The sequence below is a fragment of the Bufo gargarizans genome, unplaced genomic scaffold, assembly GCF_014858855.1.
Source record: "Bufo gargarizans isolate SCDJY-AF-19 unplaced genomic scaffold, ASM1485885v1 original_scaffold_2037_pilon, whole genome shotgun sequence".
In the NCBI taxonomy this organism is placed as follows: domain Eukaryota; kingdom Metazoa; phylum Chordata; class Amphibia; order Anura; family Bufonidae; genus Bufo; species Bufo gargarizans.
The window spans coordinates 156,316-182,267 of NW_025334615.1; the positions used below are offsets into that span (position 1 = coordinate 156,316).

General features: G+C 46.9%; 2 protein-coding genes across 2 annotated transcripts in view; both read right to left on the minus strand.

Moving 5' to 3' along the window:
• Positions 1 to 25,043, minus strand: part of LOC122923891 (zinc finger protein 432-like) — a 66,917-nt gene extending 41,874 nt beyond the window's left edge. The window contains exons 1-7 of the mRNA XM_044274744.1: positions 24,987 to 25,043; positions 24,794 to 24,890; positions 17,425 to 17,588; positions 13,697 to 13,888; positions 13,496 to 13,616; positions 13,295 to 13,383; positions 12,876 to 12,987 (exon numbers count right to left, since the gene is read on the minus strand). Coding sequence (XP_044130679.1) covers positions 12,876 to 12,987; positions 13,295 to 13,383; positions 13,496 to 13,616; positions 13,697 to 13,888; positions 17,425 to 17,499 — 589 coding nt within the window. The 5' untranslated portion in view covers positions 17,500 to 17,588; positions 24,794 to 24,890; positions 24,987 to 25,043. The remainder of the gene's footprint in view (positions 1 to 12,875; positions 12,988 to 13,294; positions 13,384 to 13,495; positions 13,617 to 13,696; positions 13,889 to 17,424; positions 17,589 to 24,793; positions 24,891 to 24,986) is intronic.
• A 144-nt stretch (positions 25,044 to 25,187) lies between these two features.
• LOC122923889 (gastrula zinc finger protein XlCGF66.1-like) lies at positions 25,188 to 25,872 on the minus strand. Its single transcript, XM_044274742.1, has 3 exons — positions 25,725 to 25,872; positions 25,411 to 25,602; positions 25,188 to 25,328 (listed from the first exon to the last, which is right to left on the minus strand). Exons 1-3 carry the CDS (start codon positions 25,830 to 25,832, stop codon positions 25,188 to 25,190), a joined length of 441 nt encoding a protein of 146 aa, XP_044130677.1. The 5' UTR covers positions 25,833 to 25,872.
• Positions 25,873 to 25,952: the final 80 nt, after the last annotated feature.

Here is a 25,952-nt window from a genome sequence, read left to right on the forward strand (position 1 = left end):
GGCCATCCTGCGGTTCCTGCACTTTAGTGACAACACCGCCTCCCGTCCCAGGGGCCACCCTGCTTTTGACCGGCTCCACAAAATTCGGCCCCTCATAGACCATTTCAACCAGAAATTTGCAGATATTTATACCCCAGAGCAAAACATCTGCATAGACGAGTCCCTGATACATTTTACCGGGCGCCTTGGCTTCAAACAATACATCCCAAGCAAGCGCGCCCGGTATGGGGTCAAATTGTATAAGCTCTGTGAAAGGGCCACAGGCTATACCCACAAATTTCGGGTCTATGAGGGAAAAGATCAGACCCTGGAGCCGGTCGGTTGCCCTGACTACCTGGGGAGCAGTGGGAAGACAGTTTGGGACTTGGTGTCACCCTTATTCGGCAAGGGGTACCATCTTTATGTGGACAATTTTTTTACAAGTGTGGCCCTCTTTAGGCATTTGTTTCTAGAACGGATTGGCGCCTGTGGTACCGCGCGAACTGGCTCGTTACCACCCGTCTTGCAAGGGGGCATAGGGCCGCACTGTGTAACGAAGAACTGCTCGCGGTGAAATGGAGAGACAAGCGTGACGTTTACATGCTCTCCTCCATTCACGCAGACACGACAATACAAATTGAGCGAGCAACCCGTGTCATTGAAAAGCCCCTCTCAGTCCACGACTATAACCTCCACATGGGAGGGGTCGACTTCAATGACCAGATGTTGTCTCCGTATTTAGTTTCCCGACGCACCAGACGCTGGTATAAGAAGGTGTCTGTATATTTAATTCAATTGGCTCTGTACAATAGTTTTGTTCTCTACAGTAAGGCTGGGAGAACTGGATCCTTCCTCAAATTTCAGGAAGAGATCATCGAGAACCTCCTGTATCCAGGAGGTTCCGTGGCCCCAACCACCAGTGTAGTTAGCCGTCTACACGAGCGACATTTCCCCAATGTCGTTCCTGGTACCTCAACCCAACCGTCACCCCGAAAAAGATGTCGTGTCTGTAGCAGGAGTGGAATAAGGCGTGACACCCGCTATTTCTGTCCTGACTGTCCGGACCACCCTGCCCTATGCTTTGGAGAGTGTTTCCGGAAGTACCGCTCACAGGTACACTATTAGCATAGGGATCATCTCACCAGGATAGGCACACAGGGCTATTAGGGCCCATTCACTCACTGCTGCTGCAAACGTCTCCTTTCACATGGGACAAAGTGCATAACGCACTTCGCCACATCTTTGGGCGATTTGCGCTTTGCACATTGTCCCATGGGGAAGGAGAGGTTTGTTCTATAAAGGTAAAAAAACAAAAAAAAAACAAAAAAAAAAAAAACAGGTAAGCAAACAGGTTAATGTTTAGTTCCAAAAGTTAAAGTTACATGTTCTGTTCCAAAGTTAATAAAATTATTGCGTTGTGGCCTGGTTTTTTCTTTTTTTTTTTTCTTTTTTTACCTTCCAGGTGGACCAACCGATCGACCAGCTGCAGCACCGATGTGCATTCTGACAGAAGCATTGCGCTGCTGTCAGATTACACGCAAGTCGGTGTATGCGGCGCTGCAAGACGGGATTTTCTCCTCTGCAGTGACAGATACGTTTGCCGAGGCATACGAGCTGAGGAGGAGGCGGCGTTCCTATGCTTTGGCAAGCACTTTGTATATATATATATATATATATATATATATATATATATATAAATAAAAAATCCCGGCAATGATTTATTCATCCACATCGATTGATGTGAATGGAGAAATCTGGTTTGCCAGGGCATACGAGCTAAGTGGGTATGGATGTAGGGCGGAGCTCCTATGTCCTGGCAGACGCCTTTCCCCTCCATTTTTTTTTTTTGGCAGAGATTTTTTCATCCACATTGATCGATGCGAATGAAGAAATCTGTGCCGTTCATTTTTTTCTTTCAGCCCAGAGGCTGAACGGAAAAAAAAATCTCATTACCTGTATGCTCAATATAAGGAGAATAGCAGAAACTCCTAATGCTGGCCATACATGTAATGATTGCGGAGACCCTCAAATGCCAGGGCAGTACAAACACCCCACAACTGACCCCATTTTGGAAAGAAGACACCCCAAGGTATTTGCTGAGGGGCATATTGAGTCCATGAAAGATTTAAATTTTTGTCCTAAGTTAGCGGAAAGTGAGACTTTGTGAGAAAAAAATAAATAATCAATTTCCGCTAACTTATGCAAAAAAAAAAAAAATTCTATGAACTTGCCAGGCCCCTCATTGGATACCTTGGGGTGTCTTCTTTCCAAAGTGGGGTCACATGTGGGGTATTTATACTGCCCTGGCTTTTTAGGGGCCCTAAAGCGTGAGAAGAAGTCTGGGATCCAAATGTCTAAAAATGCCCTCCTAAAAGGAATTTGGGCCCCTTTGCGCATCTAGGCTGCAAAAAAGTGTCACACATCTGGTATCGCCGTACTCAGGAGAAGTTGGGGAATGTGTTTCGGGGTGTCATTTTACATATACCCATGCTGGGTGAGAAAAATATCTTGGTCAAATGCCAACTTTGTATAAAAAAAATGGGAAAAGTTGTCTTTTGCCAAGATATTTCTCTCACCCAGCATGGGTATATGTAAAATGACACCCCAAAACACATTCCCCAACTTCTCCTGAGTACGGCGATACCAGATGTGTGACACTTTTTTGATGCCAAGGTGGGCAAAGGGGCACATATTCCAAAGTGCACCTTTCGGATTTCACCGGTCATTTTTTACAGATTTTGATTGCAAAGTACTTCTCACACATATGGGCCCCTAAATTGCCAGGGCAGTATAACTACGCCACAAGTGACCCCATTTTGGAAAGAAGACACCCCAAGGTATTCCGTGAGGGGCATGGCGAGTTCCTAGAATTTTTTATTTTTTGTCGCAAGTTAGTGGAATATGAGACTTTGTAAGGAAAAAAGAGAAAAAAAAAAAATCATCATATTCCGCTAACTTGTGACAAAAAATAAAAAATTCTAGGAACTCGCAGTGCCCCTCACGGAATACCTTGGGGTGTCTTCTTTCCAAAATGGGGTCACTTGTGGCGTAGTTATACTGCCCTGGCAATTTAGGGGCCCAAATGTGTGAGAAGTACCTTGCAATCAAAATGTGTAAAAAATGGCCTGCAAAATCTGAAAGGTGCACTTTGGAATATGTGCCCCTTTGCCCACCTTGGCAGCAAAAAAGTGCGACACATCTGGTATCGCCGTACTCAGGAGAAGTTGGGGAATGTGTTTTGGGGTGTCATTTTACATATACCCATGCTGGATGAGAGAAATATCTTGGCAAAAGACAACTTTTCCCATTTTTTTTATACAAAGTTGGCATTTGACCAAGATATTTTTCTCACCCAGCATGGGTATATGTAAAATGACACCCCAAAACACATTCCCCAACTTCTCCTGAGTACGGCGATACCAGATGTGTCACACTTTTTTGCTGCCAAGGTGGGCAAAGGGGCACATATTCCAAAGTGCACCTTTCGGATTTCACCGGTCATTTTTTACAGATTTTGATTGCAAAGTACTTCTCACACATATGGGCCCCTAAATTGCCAGGGCAGTATAATCTACGCCACAAGTGACCCCATTTTGGAAAGAAGACACCCCAAGGTATTCCGTGAGGGGCATGGCGAGTTCCTAGAATTTTTTATTTTTTGTCGCAAGTTAGTGGAATATGAGACTTTGTAAGGAAAAAAGAGAAAAAAAAAGAATCATCATTTTCCGCTAACTTGTGACAAAAAATAAAAAATTCTAGGAACTCGCCATGCCCCTCATGGAATACCTTGGGGTGTCTTCTTTCCAAAATGGGGTCACTTGTGGCGTAGTTATACTGCCCTGGCAATTTAGGGGCCCAAATGTGTGAGAAGTACCTTGCAATCAAAATGTGTAAAAAATGGCCTGCGAAATCCGAAAGGTGCTCTTTGGAATATGTGCCCCTTTGCCCACCTTGGCAGCAAAAAAGTGTGACACATCTGGTATCGCCGTACTCAGGAGAAGTTGGGGAATGTGTTTTGGGGTGTTATTTTACATATACCCATGCTGGATGAGAGAAATATCTTGGCAAAAGACAACTTTTCCCATTTTTTTATACAAAGTTGGCATTTGACCAAGATATTTTTCTCACCCAGCATGGGTATATGTAAAATGACACCCCAAAACACATTCCCCAACTTCTCCTGAGTATGGCGATACCAGATGTGTGACACTTTTTTGCTGCCAAGGTGGGCAAAGGGGCACATATTCCAAAGTGCACCTTTTGGATTTCACCGGTCATTTTTTACACATTTTGATTGCAAAGTTCTTCTCACACATTTGGGCCCCTAAATTGCCAGGGCAGTATAACTACCCCACAAGTGACCCCATTTTGGAAAGAAGACACCCCAAGGTATTCCGTGAGGGGCATGGCGAGTTCCTAGAATTTTTTATTTTTTGTCGCAAGTTAGTGGAATATGAGACTTTGTAAGAAAAAATAAAAAAAATAAAATCATCATCATTTTCCGCTAACTTGTGACAAAAAATAAAAAGTTCTATGAACTCACTATGCCCATCAGCGAATACCTTAGGGTGTCTACTTTCCGAAATGGGGTCATTTGTGGGGGTTTTCTACTGTTTGGGCATTGTAGAACCTCAGGAATCATGACAGGTGCTCAGAAAGTCAGAGCTGTTTCAAAAAGCGGAAATTCACATTTTTGTACCATAGTTTGTAAATGCTATAACTTTTACCCAAACCATTTTTTTTTTTTTCCCAAACATTTTTTTTTTATCAAAGACATGTAGAACAATAAATTTGGCGAAAAATTTATATATGGATGTCGTTTTTTTTGCAAAATTTTACAGCTGAAAGTGAAAAATGTCATTTTTTTGCAAAAAAATCGTTACATTTTGATTAATAACAAAAAAAGTAAAAATGCCAGCAGCAATGAAATACCACCAAATGAAAGCTCTATTAGTGAGAAGAAAAGGAGGTAAAATTCATTTGTATGGTAAGTTGCATGACCGAGCGATAAACGGTGAAAGTAGTGTAGTGCCGAAGTGTAAAAAGTGCTCTGGTCATGAAGGGGGTTTCACCTAGCGGGGCTGAAGTGGTTAAGAAAAGGATTCTGACTAGCTGAGTGTGATGCATTAGATGCAGCTTAGGGGAGGTAATGACTCATCTTAAAAGGGTTGTCCAGTATTTTTATATTGTTGGCCTATCCTCAGGATAGGTCATCAATATCTGATTGGCAGGGGTCCAACACCCCACAGCCAGCTGTCACTAAAACTACACAGATCCATCCACTGTGTAGCGGATAAAGCCAATTACTGCAGCACTGTTCTGATTCAATCTACTTCAATGGGAGCAGAGGTGCACTAATAAATTCTGTCCAGTACACAATGAACAGAGCTGTGTAGTTTTGGCACCAGAGCTATTCCAGAACAGCTGATCGGCAGGGGTTGCTGGGTGTCAAACTCCCACCGATCACACATTGATGGCCTATCCTGAGTATAGGCTATCAATATAAAAATACTGGACAACCCCTTTAATCCCACTATTATTCATTTTTATGGCGATCAGTAAAGGGCCTTAGGCTGGGCCCTTTTATCGTGGTCTAGTGTAAACGCTGCACAGGTCTACCGTGCAGCAGAGTGTGGGGGCTCGGCTCTCACTGTAACCGCGCAGCAGAAGCGCAGATCTGGGTCGTTTAACTTCTTAGATGCTGCATATGGGAAAGAGATTGTGGGGTACTGATGTCTCTGTACGGCAGGCTGGAACCTAATAAAGGCCCCAGCCAATCCTGTGGTGGATGTTATATAGAACTGACAGACTAATACACTGCATAAGCAACTAAAGATATGATAGAAAAAAGGAGATTTTTGTATAACTTACCAGTTAAATCTCTTTCTCGCTCTTCCTTGGGGGACACAGACCTTGGGTATAGCTCAGCTCCCTAGGAGGCGTGACACTAAGTAAAACTGTTAAGCCCCTCCTCCATCAGCTATACCCTCAGCCTGGAGATAGAGGCTACCAGTTGCGTGTCCAAGTAGTGAAAGGAAACAACCAACAATGCAAACAACAGCCAACAACCCAACGGGGCGCCAGCCAAAACCCTAGAACCAAACACAGAAGGGTGGGTGCTGTGTCCCCCAAGGAAGAGCGAGAAAGAGATTTAACTGGTAAGTTATACAAAAATCTCCTTTTCTCGCCCATTTTCCTTGGGGGACACAGACCTTGGGACGTTCAAGAGCAGTCCAAGAAGGGAGGGACCATAACCCAAGGCGGACCACCGGAGCATCAGGAAACCGCAGCCTGCAAGACCAGGCGGCCCAAAGCAGCATCCGCCGACGCGTGCGTATGCACCCTATAGAACCTGGTGAAAGTGTGCAAAGAGGACCAAGTGGCCGCTTTGCACAACTGCTCAGCCGAGGCTCGATGCCTCTGCGCCCAGGAAGCCCCGACTGCTCTGGTGGAATGAGCAGTGACGCCGAAAGGCGGAGCCCTACCCTTGGCTCGATAAGCCTCAGACACCGCCAGTTTAATGAACCGGGCAATGGCCACCTTGGAGACCGCCAAACCCTTGCGCGAACCCTCCGGGACCACAAACAGGGAATCCGTGCGCCGGAAGGATCCGGTGACCTCCAAGTAAATCCTCAATGCCCTGACCACATCCAGACGGTGCAGTTCCCGTTCTCTGGAGTGGGAAGGAGAGGGACAGAGCGACGGAAGGACGATGTCCTCATTGATGTGAAAGGCGGAGACCACCTTTGGCAGGAAAGCCGGGACTGGTCGGAGCACAACCTTATCCTGGTGGAAGATCAGGAAAGGTTCGGAACAAGAAAGAGCCGCCAACTCAGACACCCGCCGGAGAGACGTGATGGCCACAAGAAAGATGACCTTGCAGGACAGAAGGCGAAGGGAGACCTCCCGCAAGGGCTCGAAGGGGGCAGATTGAAGCGCCGAGAGCACCACATTCAGGTCCCAGGAAGGAACCGGAGGGCGATACGGTGGAACAGAGTGAGCCACCCCTTGCAAAAAGGTCTTAATCGGCCCCAGAGGGGCCAGGGGACGCTGGAGAAGAATAGACAGCGCCGAAATCTGTCCCTTCAGAGAACTGAGGCCCAGCCCCAGGTCCAGGCCTGACTGGAGGAAGGACAGGATCGTGGGAAGAGAAAACCGGAGAGGTGGGACGCTCCGGGACTCACAGAACCCCAGATAGGACCTCCAAACCCGATAGTAGATCCTCGAAGATACGGGTTTACGAGCACGGATCATGGTGCGGACAACGTCCGCGGAGAAACCCCGTCGCGTTAAGACGGCGGTCTCAACAGCCACGCCGTCAAACGTAGCGAGCCTAAATGCTCGTGGAAGATCGGACCTTGAGAGAGAAGGTCCTCCCTGGAGGGCAGTGGCCACGGAACGTCTGCCAACAGCAACATTAGGTCGGCGTACCAGGACCGACGGGGCCAATCCGGGGCGATCAGAATCGCGGGAACGCCCTCTGCCGCGATCCTCCGAAGAACCCGTGGCAGGAGGGGAAGAGGAGGAAAGATGTACAGAAGAGAGAATTGGCACCACGGAAGGACAAGCGCGTCGGCGCCGTAAGCCTCCGGGTCCCGTGCCCTGGATACGTATAGGGGAACCTTGCGGTTGAATTTGGAGGCCATGAGGTCCACGTCGGGGCGACCCCAGCGAAGACAAAGGGCCTCGAACACCTCTGGGTGCAGGGACCATTCTCCCGGATCGATGGTGGACCGGCTGAGGAAATCTGCCGCCCAGTTGTCTACCCCCGGGATGTAAATCGCAGACAAGGCTGGCACGTGCGTCTCCGCCCAGAGGAGAATGAGGGACACCTCTTGCATCGCCGCAGCGCTGCGGGTGCCTCCCTGATGGTTTATGTACGCCACCGCCGTGGCATTGTCCGATTGGATCCGAACAGGGCGGCCCCTCAGTAGATGGGTCCAGTGTCTGAGGGACAAAAGAACTGCCCTCAGCTCCAGAATGTTGATCGGAAGTCTGGACTCCGATAGAGACCAACCGCCCTGGACGGATCGGGGAGGGAAAACCCCCCCCCACCCCCGTAAGCTGGCGTCGGTGGTAATCACCAGCCAGTTCAGTGGAAGGAAGGACCTCCCCCTCAGAGGGAGATGCAACCACCAGTTGAGGGAAGCCCGAGCCAGGGGAGGCAGAAGGAAGGTCCTGTCCAGACTCCTCGGTGATTTGTCCCAGGCCGACAGAATCGCCCTCTGAAAGGTGCGGGAATGGAATTGTGCGAACGGCACTGCCTCGAAACAGGCAACCATCTTCCCCAGCAACCGCATGCCGGATCTGAGGGAAGGCCGGTGATGACGGAGAAGGCTGCGAACCGACCCGCGAAGGGCCAGACGCTTGTCCGACGGAAGACGGACCTCTGCCAGTTCCGTATCCAGGAGCATCCCCAGGAAGATCAGCCGTCTGGAGGGGGTAAGGGAAGACTTGGGGTGGTTGATAATCCAACCAAACCGCGTCAGGGTCTCCAGAGTGAGATCCACACTGCCGGATGCCTGTGAAAGGGAGGGTGCCTTGACCAAGATGTCGTCCAAGTACGGAAGAAGAAAAACACTTCTTGAACGTAGAAGGGCCAAGACAGGGGCCAGGACCTTGGTGAACACCCGAGGAGCCGTTGCTAGACCAAAGGGAAGGGCAACGAACTGGAAGTGATCGTCCCCCACCGCGAAGCGTAGGAAGCGGTGATGACATGGAGCAACCGGAACGTGGAGGTATGCATCCTGAACGTCGATGGAGGCCATGAAATCCCCCTTTTCCAGGGAGGCCACTGCGGACCGGAGAGACTCCATCCGGAATCTCTGCAGGCGGAGGAAGCGGTTCAGGCGCTTCAGGTCCAAGATCGGTCGCACCGAGCCTTCCTTTTTGGGGATCACGAAGAGGTTCGAGTAGAACCCCCTGAACCTTTCCGTCGGAGGCACCGGGGCGATGACACCCTTGTCCATGAGTGAGCGAACGGCCGCGAAGAAAGAGGCCGCTCGTACGGGGTCCCGCGGAGGACGGGACCGGAAGAAACGGTCTGGCGGAATGGCCGCAAATTCGATCTTGTACCCGCAAGATACAATCTCGAGCGCCCATGCATCTGAGATGTGGTTCCGCCAAACGTTCCTGAAAAGGAGAAGGCGGCCCCCCACCCGGGTGGGTGGGGGCGCACCTTCAGGCAGAGGGCTGCTGGCCTGTGGTAGCCCGTGCAGGCTGGGTCTTGCGCCAGGTAGGTTGCGCCCGAAAAAACGGCTTCTTGCGTCTATCCTGGGTTGGGCCAGAGGAAGAAGAACCGGCCCCGGGTCTAGATCCGGAGGGCTTACGAAAGGACCGAAAACGGGACGAACCCGCGCGACCCCGTGGGGCGCCCTTTGGCCTGGACTGGGGAAGGAGAGTACTTTTCCCACCCGTGGCCTCTGATATAAGCTCGTCCAGGCGGGTCCCGAACAAGCGGGAACCCGTGAACGGTAGACCGGCCAAGGAGCGTTTGGAAGCGGCGTCCGCCGCCCAAACCTTCAGCCAGAGTTCCCTCCTGACAGAAACCGCCAGGGCAGAGGAACGGGCAATGAGGGCCCCCGCATCCAGGGAGGCCTCACAAATAAATTTTCCAGCCTGGATAATTAGCTGGGCTAAGGAACGGAGGTCCTGAACAGGAACGTCCGACCCCAACTCCTGCTCCAGCTGCAAACCCCATTCAGAGACCGCTTTGCCAACCCAGGCGGAGGCAAAAACCGGTCTAAGGGCTGAACCAGAGGCAGAAAATATTGCCTTGGAAAGGGATTCCGTCCGACGGTCCTCAGCGGACTGGAGGGAAGATCCGTCCTGTACAGGAATAGCAGTGCTTTTGGACAGGCGAGCCACAGGAGGATCCACCTTGGGCGGAGATGTCCAGGTGGTCACAGACTCCGCCGGAAAGGGATAACAAATGTCCAGCTTTTTTGGTGTAACAAAGCGGACGTTTGGCCGAGTCCAAGCCTTGGATACCACAGAAGAAAAATCTGCATGTATGGGAAAGACCTTGGAGGCCTGTCTGGGTCGGAGAAAGGACACGCCGGCCTGTTCAGAGCTGGGGGGGTCATCGTGTATCTGAAAGGTATCGCGGATACTAGTGATAAGATGCCCCACCGCGGATGACAATTTTGACGGAAGCTCTGAGTCCATGTCCACATCCGAATCCGCCAGTTCTCCCTCAGAAGGCGTATCCCTTTGAGAGGATAGGCTTGACTGAGCTCGCACGCATGGCGGAGAGAGCGAAACATCAGGAGAAGATGTGCGCTCAACCCTTGAACGTTTCTGAGTACGCCGGGCCCTGGAAGATTCACTGGGAGGCAGGGAATCAGTGGGGGCGGCAGAAACGGCATTCCCAGCAGGTGCGACAGGGATTTCGGCAGTCTGCGGGAGAGGCGGTCTATCCACGAGACGGCCCACCACGTGTGTAAGGCTCTCCACCGCCAGAGACAGAGACCTAGCCCAGTCAGGGGGTTCAGAAACAACAGGGGGCACAGCAGAAAGCGGGCCCTGCACCGGGGCCTGACATGCAAGGCAATGCTGCTCAGATTGCCCACTTGGAAAAAGTGCCTTGCAGGCGGTACAGGCGTGGTACCAGGGTTTGGGGGCACCCGTGGGATCAGACATGCTGACAAGTGGTCGTACCTTGATACAGGGACAAGGGATTGCAGCGGCTATGACCAGTGGGGTTAGGAGAGGGTTAACAGCCCTACCAGTGCCTCAGAAGAACGTCAGGTCAGATCCCTAGGAGCGAAGGTCCAGATCAGCAGCCGCGAGGCAGCCAGAAAACCAGCGTGCGTCCCCAGCGATGCACCGGTGTCTCCCACGTGTCTCCACTTCAGTCCGGAGTGAGGAAGCGCGGCAAGCTTGAGCAGAGACGCGGGAACAAGCTCCGCCCCCTCCACGCTTGAATGTTTCATAACGAAACTCCGCCCCCATGACGCGCGCGCGCGCGAAAAAACACCCGCACCCCGTGCTGCCCGAGATTCCCAGGCATATGTTGTCAAAGAAGGGCCCGCAGGCCCCAAAAGCGCGGCGGTATAACCGGACGTCGGAAGGTAAGGTGGTCACCTGACCCCCGTCCCGCCGAACCGAACCGCCGATGCCGGGCCTAAGCCCCGCCCCCTCGATCACGGTACGGAGCGGGCGGCGGCGGGGAGGTAGTAAGAAGCAGGGGCTATCTTTTAAGCGTAAGATCGGGATAACAAAATTAGAGAAAAAATTAAAACAAGGAGAAAACAGCCCTGCAGTAGCAGGGGGTGTCTTGCCTCCTTGGACACTAAGCTAAAACTGGTAGCCTCTATCTCCAGGCTGAGGGTATAGCTGATGGAGGAGGGGCTTAACAGTTTTACTTAGTGTCACGCCTCCTAGGGAGCTGAGCTATACCCAAGGTCTGTGTCCCCCAAGGAAAATGGGCGAGAAAAGGTGGTTAATTGTGCAAATGTAGTAAAACGTAAAAAAAAAAATAAAAAAAAAAATAAAACACTTAAAGGGGTTTTCCGAGTTATTTTTTTGTTCTTTCTATGTTCCTAACTAAGCAAATGTAACAGCTTTCCAATTAACTCACTTTAAAATTATCTGCAATGCCTGGTTCCTCGGATTTCACTGAGGGTCACATGACCTGTGAGGTCAGCTTCTCTCCCTGCTCTGATAAAGGTCGTTTACAAGCCTGTAAACAAGACTTCACTGTGCTGGCCACGCCCCCCCTTCACTGCCGTCTACTCTCTGCTAGGATTCTTAACCCCTTCAGCTGCACACACTGGCTAGCTCTGTAGGCAGTGAGGAAACAATGCTGGGCACTGGAGCTGACATACTAGAGAGAGTATTGCACAAGAAGGTAGGGGGAAGATCCTGTGTCATTATACAAGTGGGACTTGTAGTTCTACACTTACAAGTTGCTGTTTCTCCCAGCACTCAGGGCAGCTCTTGTATCCACTCCTTTAGCAGTGTCATTATACAGCTTGGACTTGTAGTCCTACACATACAACATGCTGCAGAGTCTCCCAGCAGGTAGACATGTAACTCAGGGCAGCTCTTGTATCCACTCCCTTAGCAGTGCAGGGGGAGGGGCAGAGATTGTTTTTATTGCATGTAAACAAAGGGCCAGAAAAGAACCAGGAAAATTAGGAAATATATATATATATTTTTTTTTTTGCATAAAACTTGCTTAGCTCAGTTATATATCAGATTTTCAGTGCTATATTATTTTTTTTTCATAACTCGGACAACCCCTTTAATGTATTTGGCATCACTGTAATCATACTGACCCAGAGAATAAAATTGTTATTTATGCTGAAAATGAACGCTGCAAAAGTTATAACATAAAAACTCAATGGTGGTATTGCCTTTTTTCTCATCCCCCCAGAAAGGGTTAATAAAAGTTAATCAGTAAGATATGTGCAGCAAAAAATGGTGCCATTAAAAGCTACATTATAACTACTTGTCAGCTATATTAATGGAAAAATAAAAGAGTTATAGCTATGCGAATGTGATAATGACCAAAAAAATAATCCACTTGGTCACTAAGGCCTACAACAGGCTGGTCAATAAGGGGTTAAGGAGACCAGCTGTATATGGAGACTATGGCATTGTTCACACTTCAGTGTTTGGTCAGTGATTTTCATCAGTGATTTGTGAGCCAAAACCAGGTTTGGGTCAAAACCACAGAGCAGGTGCAGATCTTTTTCTTATACCTTATCTCTGTGTAGGCTTCACTGATCAAACAATGACGTGTGAACCAGGCCTAAGAAATCTCTCTATTATACAGCTTCATGGATAACACACTCTTTGTAAAGCTTGACCCAAAAACAAAAGGATTTTTAAGACCTCTCAGCTTTCTTTTAAGCCTCATGTTGTCATTCAGTATTTAGGTTATTACTCACCAGCGCTAATATCTGTAGGAATTTTCTCCTCCACTGACTGCTCATCACAATTGACAAACATTTCTTCTTCTTCTTCTATAATTTCAACTTTAAGATCAATAATATCTTCACCCTAATCCAAGATGTGGAAAAAAATATATATATTTAGACACAAAAGTTTGACGCTGGAATTACACACGCAGTTTTTGCTGCTGTTTTTGTTGTAGTTTTATGAGCAAAAGTCTGAAGTTAATTTTGCAGTCCTTTCATTATAAAACAGGATCAAAAACTACATGTGTGATAGACTAAGGTCTGGGTAAACATTAGCAATACAAAAACACCCAAAACAGAATCAAAAGGCAGAAGTAGAAGCTGAAACTCAGCTTGAAACAGCTGCTCTACAGATCATATAAAGTTTAGGATGACTCAGCTCCATCTACCTTTGAGACACAATGATTTTCCTCTGGACAGTTCTGTGAATATAGCCGATTGGGACAGATCTCTGGTGGATTTATTTCACTGGATCCATCTGTAGGATACACACAGTGTCTGAACAAATCCTTTATATTAATGATCAGATGATGGAGGTATCTGTATTACCCTTAAATCTGCTTCTTTACTGAGTGAAAGTCTTCTCTTACCCGGTGATGTAGACAGGTAGTGGCTCAAAATAACATCCTTATACAGATCACTGTGTCCTGCCAAATACTCCCACTCCTCTATGGAGAAATAGATTATAACATCTTCACACCTTATAGGAACCTGTCACAGAATGATACAGACATCATCCAGTTATCCCTTGTATTACTACATGATGTCCCAGCATTCCCAGCAGCGCTCACCTCTCCGGTCAGGAGCTCAATGATCTTGTAGGTCAGTTCTAGGATCTTCTGCTTACAGTTTGTCTCATGTAGTGGTGAGCGAGATGCAGGTTCTGTGATTGGGCTCTGATACCTGCTCAGTTCTGCTGACACATGGGGATGGCCGCTGGGGCTCAAACCCTCAAGAGATGTCTTCTTCACCACTTTGAAATCCTGTGTATGGAGAAATAGTGATTAACATCATGATGCACATTGCCAGAACCTGGCATCACTTCACTTATACCCCTGTGTTAAAGGTTATGTCACCTAGAACCTAGAAGTATCCCTATACTAGTGTATCAGATGTCAGACCTATTGTCAATGTTCATTATTTCTCGTTTACTTAAAAAGATATCAATTTTAATTTTTGTCCTACTAATCCGTGTATTTTAGGTGGAAATTCCATTTTTCACTGCAGTGTTTTTTTTACCAAACACAGGAACGGATAAGAAAGAAAAACGTATTGGTCCTTTCTTTATATTAATTAAACCTACAAATGACATGTTGTTTCTACATAATATCAGAATGAATAACAAATAGTAAGGCTACTTTCACACTCGCGTTTTGGCTTTCCGTTTGTGAGATCCGTTCAGGGCTCTAACAAGTGGTCCAAAATTGATCAGTTTTGCCCTAATGCATTCTGAATAGAAAAGGATCCGCTCAGAATGCATCAGTTTGCCTCCGTTCCGTCTCCATTCCGCTCTGGAGGCGGACACTGAAACGCTGCCTGCAGCGTTTTGGTGTCCGTCTGACGAAACTGAGCCAAACGGATCCGTTCTGACACACAATGTAAGTCAATGGGGACGGATCCATTTTCTATGACACAATCTGGCACAATAGAAAACTGATCCGTCCTCCATTGACTTTCAATGGTGTTCAAGACTGATCCATCTTGGCTATGTTAAAGATAATACAAACGGATCCGTTCTGAACGGATGCAGACGGTTGTATTATCTGAACGGATCCGTCTGTGCAGATCCATAGCGGATCCGCACCAAACATAAGTTTGAAAGTAGCCTAATATATACACCACAAAAATTTTATTAGAACATATAATAAATAATATACAACATCCATATAAAAACTGATTAAAACCAATCATTATACTGCATATTATTGTTATCAAAGAACCATTATACAAGTGCATCAGGTTCAGATCAAATCCAAGAATCCCTGGGAATGTAATTAAAAAGTCCACATACATATAATGGTATATATGAGAAGGAGCCAGTATTAAGCCTCATTCACACGTCAGTGTTTTGGTCAGTGATTTTCCTCAATGAGGGCTCATTCAGACATTTCAATGGGGACGCAAAAGATGAGGACAGCACACCGTGTGCTGTCTGCATTCGTAGTTCCATTCCACAGTCCCGCAAAAAAGATAGCGCATGTCCTATTCTTCGTGCGGACAAGAATAGTCATTCCTTTTATAGGGCCGGCCATGTGCAGTCCACAAAATGTGGAACGCAAACGGCTGGTATCTGTGTTTTGTGGATCCACAATTTGCGAGCCACAAAACACTATGGCTGTCTGAATGAGCCCTGACTGTGAGCCGAAACCAGGATTGGAGCCTCCACAGACATAAGGGAAAGATCTGCTCCTGTTCTGTGTTTAGAGCCGCACCTGGTTTTGGCTCAAAATCAGTGATGGAAATCACTGACCAAACACTGACGTGTGAATAAGGCATTAAGGGAAAAAAAATCCCCAAATGCATAAGAAAATCAATATGCAAACAGACAGTTAAAGTGCATCAGTGCTTCCACAAACTCACCCAAAAAAGGGCAAAAGTGAACATAAGAACTCAGACAATAAGTATCCAAAAATGCCTAACAATATACAGACCCATATGGAATAACTAACAATGCAGCAGCAGACCGACTACTTGTTACTCCTTTCTTTAGATTAAACCTCTCCTTAACCTTTAGAGGACCTCAGGATTTTCTGTTTTTTTGCATATCCATTTTTTACTCCCCGCCTTCCCAGAGCCATAACTTTTTTATTTTTCTGTTTACGTAGCCGTATAAAAGGGCTTATTTTTTGCGGGACAAGCTGTACTTTCTAATGGCACTATTTAATATTGCATATGATGTAGTGGTGAGCTGGAAAAAAAGCAACTGTACCACTGTTTTATGGGGGGGGGGGGGGGGTTTACTGCATTCCCTACGCTTTAAAATTGACCTGTTACCTTCATTCTCGAGGTCGTACGATTACAAATACCACACTTGTATAGTTTTTCTTGTGTTTTAATACTGAAAAAACAACCTGAAATATAATTATTTTTTTCTTTTCATCGCCATATTCTGACCCTTATAAATTTTTTGTAGTTTTGTGTACGGAGCAGAGTAAGGGCTAATTTTTGGTGTACTTTTCAGTGATACTATGAAGTGTGTGCCACTTTTTGATCACTTGTTATTACATTTTTGGGGGGAGTTGAAGGGACAAAAATGTTTTATTTTTTTCCATTACGCCATATGGGATAAATATTGTCATATTTTAATAGTACAGGCATTTTCACATGTGGCAATACCCACAATGTGTATTTTTTTATTTTGGGGAAACAGGTGATTTTAACTTTCATCTTTTTTTTTTTTAAGTCGCCCTGGGTGACTTTAACTGGCAATCAATAAATGGCTTATTGCAGTGATGGCAAACCTTTTAGAGACCAAGTGCTCAAACTGCAACCCAAAGCCCACTTATTTATCACAAAGTGCCAAACGTCAATTTAACCTAAATACTACATACAGTCCAATACAATAAATCTTCCATGTACTTTATCATCTAGCTATAATAGCCTGCCTATATTTAATGCTCTGCTTGTAGCCTTCATAGTGTGCCTTGTGCTAATGAATAGCAGGAAAAGTCTAAGGCATATTGGCATACAGGGTGCGGGTGCCCACAGAGAGGGCTCTGAGTGCCACCTCTGGCAACTGTGCCATAGGTTCGCCACCACTGGCCTATTGTGTTCTGTGATGGCTAAATAGCCATCATGGAACACTATTTACAATATATCAATACAGTGCTGGCCTTATAGCTGTATTCTAGTAATAGCTAGAAAATTGGCGCTCTTGGGTGGGTTATAGAACAGGTTTTACCCGGTGGGTTAACCTCCAGAACCCACGGCTTTCAACCCATTTGTTTATTCTTTTTGTATACCACTGAAAGCAGTTATTGGCTGCAGTGGCGCAAGTGAGCACATCCGCACCTCAGCCAGAAGTAAACAAGCCAAGACCCAGAAGATGATCGAACAGAAGCCAGACTGCAAGACCAGGGCAGCTGGGAGCAGGCAAATGTGAGGACCTGCAAGTTAGGGAACAATTCCTAGAAAACCCCATTAAGATCAACCAAATGTATACAAAAATTGGAACAGCTAACCCACTGTGGATATGCTTCTCCAGGTTGTCGGCAGTCCAGGTTATAGCGACTACAAATGGCAACATGTACAGTAAAGGAAAATTTTCATATGACCTGTACCATCACTTTTAAAATCCAATATTGTTGTTTTAAATGTTTAAAAACTTGACAGTACATGGTAGCTAAAAAAGATTTTACACATCTGAAATAAAGATACTGGATATTAACCCTGATGGTGCTGGGCCTATACATTTTTTTCTCCATTTAAAAACCACTTTTGGGTTTGGCAAAATTGCACTTGTTATGGAACAGCAAACAGATTGAAGTTAGGTAATGTGATCATTCTCAGAATCCCTCACCTCTCTGGTAAGCAGACAGAAAATGTCCAGGAAAAGGTTTAGTACCCCTTCGGTCATCATCTTGTAGCTCTCCATAGTTAGAGGGTCGGTCAGGAAGAAGGTGGCAGTCTTGTGGAAAACACTATGAGGAAAATTCACCTTGGAAGATTCTGACCTGTTGTAATCTGAGAGAGGGGTAAACAAATACATTTAAGAAACAAAAGAACAAGGGAGACATTTTTTGTGAACTATACATGATCAGTTTTACCCACAGGTACCAATGGCATGTGTCTATAGATGACCCTGTCATCAGCTAAAAGTTACAAATGAATAGACTGTGCCTTTTTATGTAAGTCACGCGTCTGTAAGGGTTAGGCTCTGTTCACATATTGTGGTTTCCATAACCAGATCTGTCACATGACAGAACCAATGACTTACAATGCGTTCCTTCGGGTTCTACTGAGATGTCCGTTGTTTTTTTTGAATCAAATCGTTTTTATTGAAACAATAGCCGTAGGACATCATAAAAACAATACAGCCTTTCCGCATCATATCCACCACGTGGAATCCATATACAACAGTATCCATATAAATACCAACATATGATTATACCAGGTATCAGTATATAGCATGTATACTCGTAGACTCAGGTAATGAGACAAAAATTTGTACCTGTCCTAACTAGCCCCAAGACCCCTCCCAAATACCCAACCCCCCCCCCCCCCCCCACCCCTTCCCTAACCCCTCCCCACCCTACTAACTGGTCATGAGCCATCCAATGTCTATATAACCACATGAGTATGAGATAACCATTCACTCCACAATTTATCAAATTTCTGAGAACACCCTCTCTTCACATACACCCCTTTTTCCAATATCAACATGTCATGCACCTTCCGTTCAAACTCTTCTAATGTGGGCGGACTTCCCTGGATCCACCTCATCCAACTTCCTAGCCACATACAACAACCTCCCCACAGCCACCTTAACCGATTCAGTCCCTCCAATCTCAGACACATACCCCAACACACACACCTTAGGGTCCTTTTGAATTTGCAAAGACATTTTACTGTTAATCATATTCCTGACAGCATCCCAATAAGCACCAATAACTGGGCAAGACCACAGCATATGCAACAAATCCGCCCCATCTTCCATACACTTAGGACACTTATCATCACTTCTTACTCCAACCTTTTTTAGGAACACCGGTGTTTTGTATACTCTATGTATGATAAATAGTTGGGACAACTTGCCCTGTTCACTCAAGGACACCCTGGGGACTCCTTCCAGTATATCCTCCCATTTATCCTTAGACATACCTCCCAAGTCAGCCTCCCATTTCTTTATTCTTAAGAGCGGGAACTCCTCTAAGAACTTATCCAGTAAAAGAGCGTACACTTGTGATATCAGCCCTCTTTTCCCCCCTCCTGTCGAGAGAACAAGCTTATGAACCGTCTCCATTTGTGCTATCACACACCCTTTCCGCAGCGTGACCTCAAGGGCATGCCTCAATTGAAGATATTTATAGAACCATCCCCTAGGGATATTAAATTCCTGCTGCAGGTTCTGAAACGACTTGCATAGCTTGTCCTCCATCAATTGGCCAATTCTCATCACTCCATGAGTTTCCCAATTCCGAAGTCCTGTCATGGCAAAAAATTCAGGCAATAGGTGATTATTTCTAATAGGGGAAAGCTCACTGATTCCACCTACACCTCTCAGTTGCTTCACCCTTGCCCAAACTTTTTTCATAAGTTCAACCAGAAGGACTTTTCCCCTCCCACCATGCATACCTGACCCTTCCAGAATGCCCATGAGGTCACGACTGCCCAACCAACGCTGCAATATCTGCCCTGTCATGTCCGGCACTTGGAAGCTAATCCAACCCTTGAAATGCTGACACTGGGAAGCCAAAAAATAAATCCATGCATTAGGAACAGCCAGGCCGCCTTCAGACTTAGGATACTGCAATGTCTCCAGTTTAATCCTGGCCTGACCATACTTCCATATGAGATCCCTAAATATAGAGTGAACTTTCTTGAATCTGTCCAGGGGTATCCACACGGGAGCAGTGTTCAGTACATAAAGCAACTGGGGCATCATAACCATTTTTAATAGATTCACTCTACCCACCACCGAAAGAAAAAGCCTACACCATGACCTCACCTTCAGCCTAAAGTTAGCCAGCAACGGAAACAGATTAAGATCCTCAAAATCCGACAGTCTAGGAGTTATATGCAGTCCCAAGTATTTAAATTTATCCACCCAGGGAACCAAACTATCTACATGCCTACCTGCCAGGGCCTGCCCATCAATCGGCATCAAAGAGGATTTTTGCCAATTTATCCGAAGCCCAGAAAAGCCTCCAAATTTGTCAATCAATGCCATGGCCGCATCCAGGGATGCCCCCGTGTCACCCATAAAAAGCAGAGTATCGTCCGCGTACATGGCCACTTTATTATGCAAGTCACCGTACCTGAACCCCTCTATATTTGTTGACAAGCGGATATAGGCCGCAAGCGGCTCTATTGCAAGAGCAAACAACAAGGGCGACAATGGGCATCCCTGTCTGGTGCCCCTGGCGAGTGCGAAACAGTCTGACAACCCTCCATTTGCTCTGATTCTCGCCTTGGGACTAGAGTATAGGACCTTTACCCACTGAACGAACCGCGGACCAAATCCCATGTTGCTCAAGACCCCCCACAGGTAGCTCCACTCCACACTATCGAACGCCTTGGCGGCGTCAAGAGCAAGCAGGGCCCTGTCACCACAATTATCCGCCGGAATATTTAGGCTAGCATACAACCTACGAAGATTAATAGCCGTCGACTTCCCAGGCATAAAACCCGTCTGATCCGGGTGCACGATAGTCAGAATCACCCTGGACAGCCTGTTCGCCAACACCTTCGCCAGGAGCTTAACATCAGCTGTGAGAAGCGAAATTGGTCTGTAAGAATCCGGCATCTTTGGATCCTTCCCAGGTTTAGGTAAAACCACAATTATAGCCTCCTGCATCGAATGTGGTAGCGAACCTGCCTCCAGCGAGTGCTCAAACACCTTAAGTAATTCAGGAAGTAATATCCCCTGCAACTTTTTATATACCTCTACAGGGAGGCCATCAGCACCGGGCGCCTTACCATTCGCCATACCCCCAAGCGCAGCTTCCAATTCCTCAAGCGCTATCGGCTCCTCCAGCCTTTCTCTATCTTCTTCTGACAGCACCGGTAACTGTGCCCCCACCAGGAAATCAGTCAGAGCCTCCTCAGAACTAGAGCCAGTGGAAGCGTACAGAGATATATAAAAACTTTTCAGAATATCTAATATTCCTTTTGTGTCCTGCCTACCATTCCCCATGTCATCCCTGAGCTCCTGAATACAAGAGGAGGCACGCTGGGCCTGCGAAACCACCGACAGCAGATGCCCCACCCTTTCACCCTCTTCAAAGGATCTTTGACGATAAAAACTCCCCTTTCTCTCTGCGGCCTGCACTAAATGACACCTCAACTGCTCCTGAGCTACCGCCAGCGCTTCACTATTAACCAGGGTGGGGAGTCTACCAAACTCTCTCTCAGCCTCAGCCACTAGAACGTGCGCCTTGACATCCGCCTCCCTAGACCTGGATTTATGCTTGCTAATTTCTTTCATCAGGACTCCCCTCAGGAATGCTTTCATGGCGTCCCAGACCCCCGGTATCGAAGCTGTCCCAGTATTAATAGCAAAAAATTCCCTAATTTCCAGAGAGATCCCCGACAAATCCTCCAACACATTCAGCCAATGTGAGTTACATTTCCACAGCCTAGGTCCCTGTCTGAGCACCCCCAGGCACAAGTCAATCTGCACCAGAGAGTGGTCAGACAACGACCGAGGGTGATACACCACATCCTTCACCAGCGGCAGCATTACGTCATTAACAAGGGCCAAATCAATACGCGATAGCGAATGATGTGCGGCTGATCTGCACGAGAATGCACGCTTATCAGGGTTACGCAATCTCCATACATCCTGTACCCCTATTTCACACATAATATTCCTGAGGGCCCCGCTCCCCGGTGAACCCCCTGCTCCTTCCACCCTACACCTATCTAGGGAGTCATTCAGCGTGCAATTGAAGTCCCCAACCAGAAGCCACGGCAACCCAGGGAAGTCCGCCACAAATTCCATAATCTCTCTCATCAATGGGGAAGCAAATGGTGGGGGCACATACACAGACACCAGAACCAACCGAATCCCATCCACCTTACACACCACACACACATACCTACCATCAGCATCCACACAGTCCTGCATATGCTCAAATCTAATACTATTGTGCACAATCATGCTCACACCCCTAGAGTGAGAGGAATGGGTTGAATGCAACGCATAGGACACCCAATTTTTACTCATCCATTGTAAATTGTCTCCAATCAGATGCGTTTCCTGAAGACAGCATATCGCCGGCTGAAACCGTCCTAAGTACTGAAAAACACACTGTCTCTTTCTTGCGTCTGCCATTCCCCTCACATTCCAACTTAAAACTCTAATCCCCTGTGACATGGTAGAACTTCAAACCATACATGAATCTCACAGCCCGCTCGCACTCCCTCCGCACAAAGATCATGACCTTAACCCTTCCCCCCAACTGCCACCCAACCCTCCCACCCCCCTCCCTCCCTCCCATATTCAGATCACAATAACTTGGGATCTCTATCCCTTTGATAACAACCTCCCACAGTAAAACAGGGCAATCCGAGAGCACCATGACCCTCAACATTTCGAGATCATAACAGATTATAACACCATTCCTCAGGTAGAGAAACCTCTCCCCATCTGAGAAACACATTTTTCTCCCTTCTCAGCCTCCAACTCCCTCACAGGATCTACCTAATGGTAGCATTGCATAATACACTCCTTAACTGGTGAAACATTAAACACAACCCCAGAGTGCAAATACATATATCAAGTAAATATAAGAACCGCATCTTAGCCTCCATCAAGTGTCCAGAGCCCCACTCCGCAATTGTCGCTCGTGGACGTCCAGCCACTGCGCGGCCTCTTCCGGATCTTCAAAAAATCTGGTGGATCCCAGGGCCACCACACGCAATTTAGCAGGAAACAACATAGCATACTGGACCTGTAATCCTCTCAGCCTCTTTTTTATGTCCAGAAACCTGCTTCTCCTCCGCTGGACCTCATTGGAATAATCCGGGAATATGGACACTTTAACCCCATTCAGGACCATCTCCTCATTGTCCCTTGATTGCCGCAGGATAGTGTCCCGGTCCTTAAAATGCAGAATCTTTGCCAGTATAGGACGGGAGGCCTTCCTGGCGGGAGCGGCCGCATGGGGACTCTGTGCGCCCGCTCCACCGCATACAGGGAAGACAACCCTTTTTCCTGAAATAGTTGACGCAGCCAGCTTTCCACAAACTCAGTGGCATTATCCCCCTCCGTTTTTTCTGGCACTCCCACAATCCGCAGGTTATTTCTTCTGGACCTGTTCTCCAGGTCATCTGTCTTGGCATACAATGCAGCTATATCTTTAGCAGTAGTTTTCGCCGCTAGTTGTAAAGGGTGGATATCATCCTCAATGGTGGACACCCTCTTCTCCAACTCAGAGGTGCGCTCAGAGATCTTATGCAGGTCGTGCCTAATTATAGACACATCCGACCTCAGGCTACCAACTTGCACTGTAAGCACCTTCAGGGTGCTGTTACAGCTGGCCACAGCAGCCATGATATCTTTCAAGGTGGGTTCCTCCTCAGCCACAACTTTAGAGCCTACCGCACTTTTAGCAGGGCGTGCAGGGGTCAATGGCGGCCAGTTCACCGCATCCAGAGCCTCCCCATCGATGGATCCATCCTCCTGCTCAGAGGAAGTGTGCGCTTCCGGCTCCTTCTCCTCGGCCCCCTCGCCCATACCACATTCCGTACGAGCAAACCTGCTCAGTTTCGCAGCCGCACTCTGGCTCAATTTCGGCTGTAAGGCCGGCCCCTCTTCTTCCTCGGCGCCATGTTGGCTCACCTCCGGCGCGTCGAATCGCGGCCCCTTGCTGGACTTCCTCGGCATGTCCGTACGCGCAGGATCGTCACCGCACCCTCCGGTCACCTCTCACCCACCAGGCAAGGATCTAGCAGCTATTCAGTGACTGCTACCACTCTGAATGTCAGGATTTCGGCAGGAGCGAGGAGCGGTGCGACTTACTCCATGCGCTCTTAGGCCACACCCCCAGATGTCCGTTGTTTTGACCAAAATAGAATTTCATACAGCCCAATATTTCTCATCAAATATCTGAACTGACTATGCAGATGTGAACATAACCTTCTTTACAGTGCGGTGGCATTATGAGGAGGACATACAGGGAGGGAAATGGGGAAAGCTGTATAGGTGCTAGATGTTCAGAGAAACATCTCACATTATGCTTTATTTTCTAAGTGTTAATACAGCCATACATGACAGCATGTGGCCGCCCTGATGGGTAATGTCTGAGGTGCCAGAATATATAAGCCTCAGATGTCCATCCAGTACTGAAAATATTGGGCAGCTTTACTAATGACACTGGATGAGAACTCTAGTGCACATTTAGTAAAGTGATTTTCCAGGTGTTTAATATTGAAAACCAATCCTTAGGATAGGTCATCAATACCTGTGAGTGCCACAGCCTCTTCCTAGGCCAGTGACATCACATTCATCGCTCACATGGCCTATGTGCAGCTCAGTCCTATTCAAGTGAATGGGCCTGAGCTGCAATACTAAACACAGCCGCTCACAATGTAAAATGCTGTGCTTGGTAAGCTGCGAGGAGGCAGCAGTACAGCACCACGGCGTCTTCAAATAGCTAATCGGTGTGTGGGGGCGGAGGTAACGGAATGGAAGTCAAACCCCTGCTGATCAGATTTAAACACTCAGAAAACCCCTTTAAGAAAGCAATTATTCGATTTAGTGAGAAAGATGTGGCTTTTCACAAAGGAAGTGGGTATTAAAGGGGTTATCCCATGACTAATGTAAAAAATGGGACCTAAACATTTGCTGAAACTACAGATATGCAGCGCACCTTCGGCTTCATCATCTCTGCTCAACAGCGTCCAGAGTACAGATCCATACCCCATACACTGGAAAAGCTGAGCAGAACCAGTGAATAGTCAAAGGTGCTGAGAATTCTGAGAAGAGCTGATGCGCCTCATGGTATCAGTAAAGGTTTAGTCATCCTTTAAACATCTAGCAGCAGTTAACACATACAGAAAAACAATGTGCGGGATGTTTTCCATAACACAATAGAAGGGTCATTCAGAAGTACTTCATTTTTAAATTTTTTACTAACAATGTAACTTACATTTCAGTTCCAACACGTATCATTTGAGGAGTCTTATTGGACCTAATGGTCCTGAGAGGCCCGCTCTTTACTCACCTGGGGTTTCTAACTTATGCTGCTGGTCATCCCTCACAAATGTATCTTCTTCATCTTCTGTAACTCCAACTTGTATTCCAGTGAAATCTTCAAAAATCTTTAAAAAAATAAGCAATACAAGAGATAGTGATAAGGAACCCAAGTTCTGCATTAGATCATATAAGGAAGCCGGTAGGGCCTGAACTCCAAATACCTGATGATCCAGTGGGACCTTGTGATTTTCCTCTGGAAAATCCTGGGAACAGAGAAGATTCGGAACCTTTCTGATGTTTTACTCCTACTGGATCCATCTGCTGCAAACACAAACTCAGTGACTGAATACATGGTTTATATGTGATACAATATGTGGGGGATGGGGAAGACTAGGTGACCTTCAAAATTGCTCCATTAAAATTTAGACGCCTCTCCTACCTGGTGACGTGAGGGTCTGGTAGTTCTCCATTATGATATTAATGTACAGATCCATGTGTCCTTCTAAATACTCCCACTCCTCCATGGAGAAATAGATACTGACATCCTGACACCTTATGGGAACCTGACACAAAGATACAGTCAGCAATCAGGCACCATAGCCATTGGCATTACCGTAAACACACAGCATTCCCAGCAGCGCTCACCTCTCCAGTCAGGACCTCAAGGATCTTGTTGGTGAGTTCTAGGATCTTCTGCTTTTTCATTCTATCATGTATATGTGAATGAGTTGGAGTCTCCAAGATGGAGCTCTGGGTCCTGCTCCATTCTCCTGACACACTGGGATGGCTAACTGGTGAAGCAAACTCTCCAGATGTCATCTTCACTACTGTATAGTCCTGTTTATGGAAACTACAATATAACTACAGATATTCCCAGGATTACAAAATCTAATCAAACTCTTACTTGTTAATAAAGAGAAGTGTGATGTCACTTGATATAATTCCCAAAAACAGCCCACCTCTCCAATCAGTAGGTAGATGATGTCCCGAGTGAGGTTAAATACACTCTTGAATATTTTAGTTTCACCCACGTCCATCCTTAGAGGTTTGCTCAGACAGAGGACCATGTCTTATGGAGAGACTATAAGACTTCACCATAGATGTGTCTGTACTGTAGGAATATAAATGCAAACAAATTGACTGTGTGGTCCAGGTTTTCTGTTTGTTTCCATAAAACCTTAAAAAAA

Excerpts from the sequence above, each read along its gene's own strand:
- LOC122923889 (XM_044274742.1), bottom strand. The coding sequence starts at position 25,832 with ATGGTCCTCTGTCTGAGCAAACCTCTAAGGATGGACGTGGGTGAAACT. Across the intron at positions 25,603-25,724 it reads TCTACCTACTGATTGGAGAG|GACTATACAGTAGTGAAGAT; the intron begins GTGGGCTGTTTT and ends TTCCATAAACAG. Across the intron at positions 25,329-25,410 it reads TTGAGGTCCTGACTGGAGAG|GTTCCCATAAGGTGTCAGGA; the intron begins GTGAGCGCTGCT and ends TCTTTGTGTCAG.